We start from the raw sequence: 7,293 nt of genomic DNA on the forward strand, positions 1-7,293 counted from the left end.
TTTAGCTAAGGTGCTCTATTGGGATGGTGCTCGTTCAGATGGTGCTCGGTTCAATGAGACACTGAACAGAGCAGGTCCTGTGGGCACTGTAATAATGTAACAAAACCCACCATGAGTAAGAAGAAGTAAAAATGGCACAGAAAGCACCAAATCCAAAAGAGAGTTGTGTTCACTAGAACATGAGAGATCCTTGCCTTGGAAGAACATAAGAAAGTGAAGTAAGGATAGTGACTAGTTCTCTTCAAACAGTGACTGTGCGAATAACAAGATGCAATTTATTATGGCCCTTGTGGGACATTGAAGTATCAGAAGTGAAGGCATTGTCATTACTGGTCTCATGTTCAGTAAGTATGTATATAGTTGGGTGAGTTTTGACATATATACACACACACACACACACACAAAAAAAAAAAACCCAACTCACAGCAATCACCATTGGGTTTCCAAAGATGTAAATCTTTACAGAAGTAAATTGCCTCATCTTCCTCCCACAGAACAGCTGGTGGGTTGGAACCACCAGCCTTCTGGTTAGCAGCCAATGCCTTAACCACTACACCACCAGAGCTCCTTACCCATAAATCATTGCTATCCAGTCAATTCCTACCCATAGTGACCCTATGGGACAGAGTAGAACTGCCTCATAGGTTTCCAAGGCTGTAAGTCATTATGGAAGCAGACTACCCTATCTTTCTTCTGTGGAGCAGCTGGTGGGTGTGAACCACAGATCTGTTGATTAGCACCCTAATGCTTTAGCCACTAGACCACCAGAGCTCCATACCCAGACTCGATGGTACCTACCAAAAACAATCGTTCTTCAATCTAGGCTTCGAATATTTCCATCACCCCAAAAGGTTTTCTTGAATTCCTTTGCAATCCCTCACCCCCCACACACGTTACCCTAGCCCCATGAAACCACTGGTCGTTTTTATTCTGAATCCTGTAAATTATTTGCCTGTCATGAGCTCTCGTATCCTGCTTACAACAGCTCAAGGTAGCGTGGTTAAAAAGACAAGCTCTGGAGGCAAATTGCCTTGGCCTGCTTGGCTTTTTTCCAATGACATAAAGTGGGGGTAATAATAGTACCTACTTTGCTGGGATTTTATGAAGAATAAAGTGGCTAACATTTGATAACCCAATAAATGTTAGTGGTTATTATTGTTTATAGAGTCTTGAGTACGTGTTTGGCATTGTACTAAGTGTCATACATGAGTATGGCAGTTGCTGCCTGCACTCCCTCCACATCCCTGTTGATGTTCACCATCCCTGGACATGCCAATAGCTCTTGCGATGCTGTGCTTGAGGACTTCCTCTGCCTGTAGGAGCATGCTCAGATGACCTGAGAGGCGGGCTGGGCTGGAAGTGTTGGGCAGTTAATGCTACTAGGAGCAGCCCTTACCAGTGAGGGACAGGAGTTGGCAGATAAACACCTCAACTTCTTTGACTCCCAAGTAGAACAACTCGGAGGCATGTTCTACTCAGTTTCCTAGAGTTCCCCTGAGAATTGAGCACCAATTAGCCACAGTGGTAACCTTCTCATTCACAAATAGGTCGTCCCTAACTTATGATGTATTCAAGTTACAACAAACCACACCTATAATCATCCAAGTTTTTATTTTGTACATCTTATCATTAGTAAAATTGCCACATACAGTGTTTCAGCACTTGATTTGCTGACGTTACCATTCTCAGACGTAATGTTTCCAACCTCGCAAGATAAATAAAGATAGATTTATAAAGATATTGATAATAAAAGGCAATAACGATGAAAACGTTAACAAAGGGGGATATTGTATTTTTATGCAAATAATGTGTGTTAAATGTTTTTTTGCAATGTGTGCAACCCCCTCAAGTGTTTGTTTCCTATGTGTGCTGTGCAGGTTATGTGCATGTGCATGTTATTTACGTGGGGGCATTATTTGTGAAAAATACAGTATTTGACTTACATCAGCCTTACAATGGAGAAGTGGTTGGAAGGGACCCCGTTATAAGTCGGGGATGACCTATACTTTATATTGGCTTCCTCTTCTTCTCTGTCTCACTTCCCCACCCCCTTCCGTTGTCTACTTCTGAGTCAATGGGTTATTTCATTCAGTGTTCAAACAATCCTATCAGGTGGGCAGCATCAGTTTCTCCATTTGACAGTTTAGCAAAATGAAGCTCAGGATGATGATACCATCTGCTCATGGGCACTTGCACCCTCTGCTGCCTCCCCGAGGAGCGCGCCTTGACATCCCCTCCCCCAGGCTTTCTTCCCTCCCTGCCACCCCGAGCTCCGCTGACCCTCTGGAGTGCGTGTCCCCCACTGCAGGAAGGCCGCTGCCTGTTTGTCATCCTGCTCATGGTGGTGTACTGGTGCGTGGAGGCCCTGCCCCTCTCGGTGACAGCCCTGCTGCCCATCATCTTCTTCCCCTTCATGGGCATCCTGCCCTCCAACAAGGTCTGCTCCCAGTACTTCCTGGACACCAACTTCCTCTTCCTCAGTGGGCTGATCATGGCCAGTGCTATCGAGGAGTGGAATCTGCACCGGAGAATCGCCCTCAAGGTCCTGATGTTTGTTGGGATCCAGCCAGCCAGGTAAGGCCAGGTAACAGGTCCAGCCCCAGAGTGGAGCCCTGGAGAGACCTCACCTCTCACAGCCCAGATCCACTCTTCCTGGCTTACGCCAAAAAATGCATCATTTTCCACCATTCATTCACTTACCCACTCCTCAGATATTTATTGAACCCCTTCTGTGTCCAGACAGAGCTAGGCCCTTGAGCAGTTGTTCTCCAAAGTGCATCAGAATCACCTGTGAAGCCTGTTCATCCACAGGCCCTACCTCCAAGGGTTTGAAGTCAGTAGTTTTAGAGGGGCCTTAAACCCCTTGCTGTCAAGTCCACTCTAACTCATGACAGCCCCACGTGGTACAGAGTAGAACTGCCCCGAAGGTTTTCTTGGCTGTAATTGGAAGCAGATCACCAGGCCTTTCTTCCGATGTACTGTTGGGGGGGTTCAAACCATTAACCTTTACATTAGCAGTTGAGCAAAGCCATTTGTGCCACCCAGGGCAGAATCTGCATTTTCTGAACAGTATGACTCAGACCATTTGGGGCTGACTCTCAGCCTGCCTGCTCTGAAAAATCACTTCCCCTCACTCTGCCGATTTCCTCACCTGTAAATGAGGATGGAACAGTGTCTGCTTCATAGAGTTGTTGAAGGATTAAATGAGTGAATACAGGTAAACCACTGTGAACTGTGCCCATTATCATCCTTGGAGCTCTTCCGCAGCCCAAGTGATGGGCATGGGGAGAGGGTGGAAAGATGGTCTTGGAGAAAGAGGCAGGGTCCGATCCTATAAGAACTTGGGGCCCCTGGCTAGCTTTGGCCTTTTCATCTAAGAGGACTTAGTGGCCTTTAAAACAGCATTGTTGTTATTGTTTTCATCTGTTGGTGTTGTTCCATGAACTCTTTTGACAGCGTAGTGCCTAAAGGCACTTAACTGCTTACCAGAAGGCTGGCGGTTCAAATCCACCAGCCACTCCTCAGAAGGAAGGTTGGGCAGTCTACTCCCGTAGCGATACCGCCTTGGAAACCCAAGGAGGGGTAGCTATGAGTCGGGGCTGACTCGACGACACATAACAACAAGGATCTCTTCTTAGAATAATGTTTTCAAATGCATAAAGCACAACACACAGGATTCAAAACAACAATTACAGCAAAATGCCATCATCAAAATCTTTTTCCAATAGTTTATTTTATTTTTTGTTGTTGAGAATATGCACAGCAGAACATACACTAATTCAAACATTTCTACTTGAACAGTTCAGTGATAGTGATTACCACATTTTTACCCAGATAACGCGTGCCTTCTATAGTTGTCTGCCAACCACTCCCTGCCCAGGGAGGTATTTTATTTATTTATTTATTTATTATGATTTGGGTGAAAATTTACAGAGCAAATACACTTTCCACTCAGCAATTCACATACACTTTATCTCATGACATTGACCACCATTTAGCACAATGCAACATCTCCCTTTTCACTTCCTCCCAATAGTTACCTCTTCCCTGTGTCCATCTCTCCATGCACTCCTCCCCCCTGAGCTGTCTCCCTGTGCCTGAGCAGCCCTTTCTCTCTTGCTTGTTCTCTCCAAGGAGTGTACCTACCTCAGGTAAATGCTCAACTGATATGCCTGTCTACTGTTTGGCTGGAGGCCACAGGTGTGCGTTCAGTTCCGGGGAGGTATTTTTGTAAATGTGCTGTGCTAATGTATTTTTTTTTCAGCGATGTTCTTCAAGTTGTGCCATTTTTCTCACCCTCTTTTTTTGAGATGTTCCTCCCTTATTAACATAAACTTGCTGCCCCTAAATTTTCCATTGAATTATTAGAGTTGCTGTTGTCAATTTAGTCCCGTATATAGAAAGTTCTTAAGAAAGCATAATGCTCAAGGCAGAACAATTCTTTAACTAGTAATTCTTTACTGGTTAAGCTAAATAATTTTTTGATTTAAAGAAGACTTAAGGAGATATTTTTGGTTTAAGGTTTAAAGATTATTTCAAGGCAATAGTTTCAAAGGTTTATCAAGCCTCAATGCCTCCAGAAAGTCTGGATTCCATGAGAATTTGAAACTCTGTGCTACATTTTCCCCCTTTTGATCAGGATATCCAAATATTTTTAAAGCTCTCTACAAATGTGGGTACTATAGTACTATATGTGTTTCTTTATTGACATGGTAACTACACGATCTAGCAATGAGCCTAATAACAACTGTCATTTTGAGGCAGTGATAAGTGTCAATGACATTTGAACATGTCTGCAATTATTATACTGTGATATGAAATTATCTGTAATTTTTATTGGTGAGGAAGTCTCAGACACTGTTAACACTACTGAACTTTATTGCCTTTATTTATCACTGAAAAATACTAAATTTCAATTAGATGTTGATAAAGTAAAGATGTAATCTTTTCCCCCATCCGACTCTTGAATTATATCCATGGACCCCTGGTTAAAAGTCTCCATTTCAAAGGGCTAATGCCTTTTAAAGCCAGGAGTGGCATAACCAGATGTGTGTGTGTAAAGGTTCCTCTTGGCTGCCGTGCGGAGAAGAGATGAGGGGCAGAAGAGATGTGGCTGTGCTAATTGGGAGGTTGTTTGGGGGTCCAATCAAGTGACAGCAGCAGCCTGGACTATGGTTTTATTTATTTCATGAAAATGAAATCAGTGGATTGCTTAGAGGTGGAGTATGTGGTGAGGGAGAAGAAGGTTCTGAGTGTCCCCTAGGCTTCTAACAGCTACTCTGTGCCCAGCACTCTGTTAGGGTCTGTAGGAGTAGTTCCTTGGGAGGCACCCTCAGCCCTGTGGGAGAGACTCCATCCATAGAACTAATCCCAGGACAAAGCAGAGTTTGAAATTCAAGGGATACAACATGCTATAGGAGTCACACAAGAGACTTCTTCATGGAGGATGTTACATTCGAGTGGACCTTGAACAATGGGTAGGGCTGTTTCAAACACATTATAAAGTGACAACAACTAAAACAGTATGGAGCTAGTACAGAAACAGATAAAAAGCAAACTGAAAAAAAAAAAAACCAGAGTAAATCATCTAAAAGAACTGTCCATAGTTTCCAAGGCTGTAATCTTTATGGAAGTAGATTCCCACATCTTTCTCCTGTGGAACAACTTGTTGGTTTGAACTGCTGGCCTTTTGGTTACCAGCCTAGCGCTTAAACCACCATCACACTAAGGCTCCTGCAAAATTCAAATTAGTGGGGAAAGGAAGAGCATGTACATATACAGTAGATGTTGGGATAAAATTAGTTTATTCTTTGAAAAAAATACACTTGGATCTTACTTCAAACTACAGGTCTAAATAAATTCCAGGTGAATGAAAGAAAGAAGAAGAAATGAAACTTAGGTTCTCATTCGTGGGAACAGATCAAGCAGGGAGGCAGGAGAGTTCAGGGCACATTTGGGTGCTGGTGAGAAGTCAGTGTTAGCTGCAGGAGCTGCCTGGGTGGGAATGGAAGGAGGAAGTGGGAAAGGAGGCTGGAAAGGGTGTTGGGGGTGAGTTGATAAAGCGTCTTGATGCCAAACTAAGGTAGCTTGATTCTGAAATGGGAGCTAAAGGATCGGGGCACAAAGGAGGGGAGATGTCAGGCTTAGAGGATCGTTGGAATGTATTACCTTGGGTGTCTGTGGTCAGTTCATTTGAACACGCTGAGCCCCTGTTCCCCAGCCTAGAACATAAGCCTGGTAAAGCCTGGATTTGGCCCCAGTTCTCCCACTGGCTTGTTCTCTTTGGACCTCAAAACAAACATTATAAAACACCAAAACATACAAAAACAAAGCATTGTTAAACAAGTGGGCCGGACTTCTTAGGGAAGGGAAGATGGACCGTGAGGTTCTGGCTTGTCTTTAACTCGCTTTGTTGTCCAGACTCATCCTGGGGATGATGGTGACCACCTCCTTCCTGTCCATGTGGCTGAGTAACACTGCCTCCACCGCCATGATGCTGCCCATTGCCAACGCCATCCTCAAGAGTCTCTTTGGCCAGAAAGAGGCTCGCAAAGAGCTCACCAGGGAGAGTGACGAGAATGCAGGTGAGGCTGTGGGAGGGGACAGGGGGCCAACTCACCAATGGAGGAGTGTGAGTGGGGATGTCCAAGGCTATCAGGGAAGGCGAAGAAATCACACACATACAGAGCACACCTACCATGTGCCAAATGCTTTTATTTTTTTAATTTAATGTAATTTTTGGTGAAAATATACCCATCAAAACATGCTCCTGTTCAAGCATCTCTACATCTATTGCTCAGTGACATTGGTTAGTTCTTCACATAGTGTCCAATTCTTGTCATTTCTGCTCTAGTTGCCTCGCCCCTAAACTTCTCATCTGTGCTTCAGAGTTATTGTTGTCCCCTTGATCTCACCTAGATAATTATTTTTTAAAGTACAACACTTAAGGGCGGCATTCTTTACTATTTGTTCAAAGATGACTTCGGGGATAGTTTCTTATCAAGGATGAAGACTATCCCAGGACAATAGTGTCAGGAGTTCCTCCAACCTCAGTGGGTCTAGTAAGTCTGGATTCTTTTGGAAATTGAAGCCTGGTCCACATTTTTTTTCCTTCCTATCAGGATCCATCTATCACGTCCCCAAGCAAAACATTCTGTAATGGTAACTGGACACCATCCAGTTCTGGTTTCGTGTTAGAGGAAGCAGTGGTTCGTGGAGCTATTAGCCAAGTATTTTAATAATAATAATAACCCCTCACTCACTGCCATCAAGTCCCTTCCGACTCATAGCAAC

The 7,293-nt window shown here is 44.0% G+C and overlaps 1 protein-coding gene across 1 annotated transcript in view; it reads left to right on the forward strand.

The window, feature by feature from the left end:
- The window catches only part of SLC13A3 (solute carrier family 13 member 3), an 87,281-nt gene that overhangs the window by 33,016 nt on the left and 46,972 nt on the right, over nt 1-7,293 (forward strand). The window contains exons 2-3 of the mRNA XM_007938349.2: nt 2,309-2,574; nt 6,421-6,584. Coding sequence (XP_007936540.1) covers nt 2,309-2,574; nt 6,421-6,584 — 430 coding nt within the window. The remainder of the gene's footprint in view (nt 1-2,308; nt 2,575-6,420; nt 6,585-7,293) is intronic.

This window comes from Orycteropus afer, unplaced genomic scaffold (assembly GCF_000298275.1).
Source record: "Orycteropus afer afer isolate SDZICR_OR568_19922 unplaced genomic scaffold, OryAfe1.0 scaffold00049, whole genome shotgun sequence".
Taxonomy (NCBI): domain Eukaryota; kingdom Metazoa; phylum Chordata; class Mammalia; order Tubulidentata; family Orycteropodidae; genus Orycteropus; species Orycteropus afer.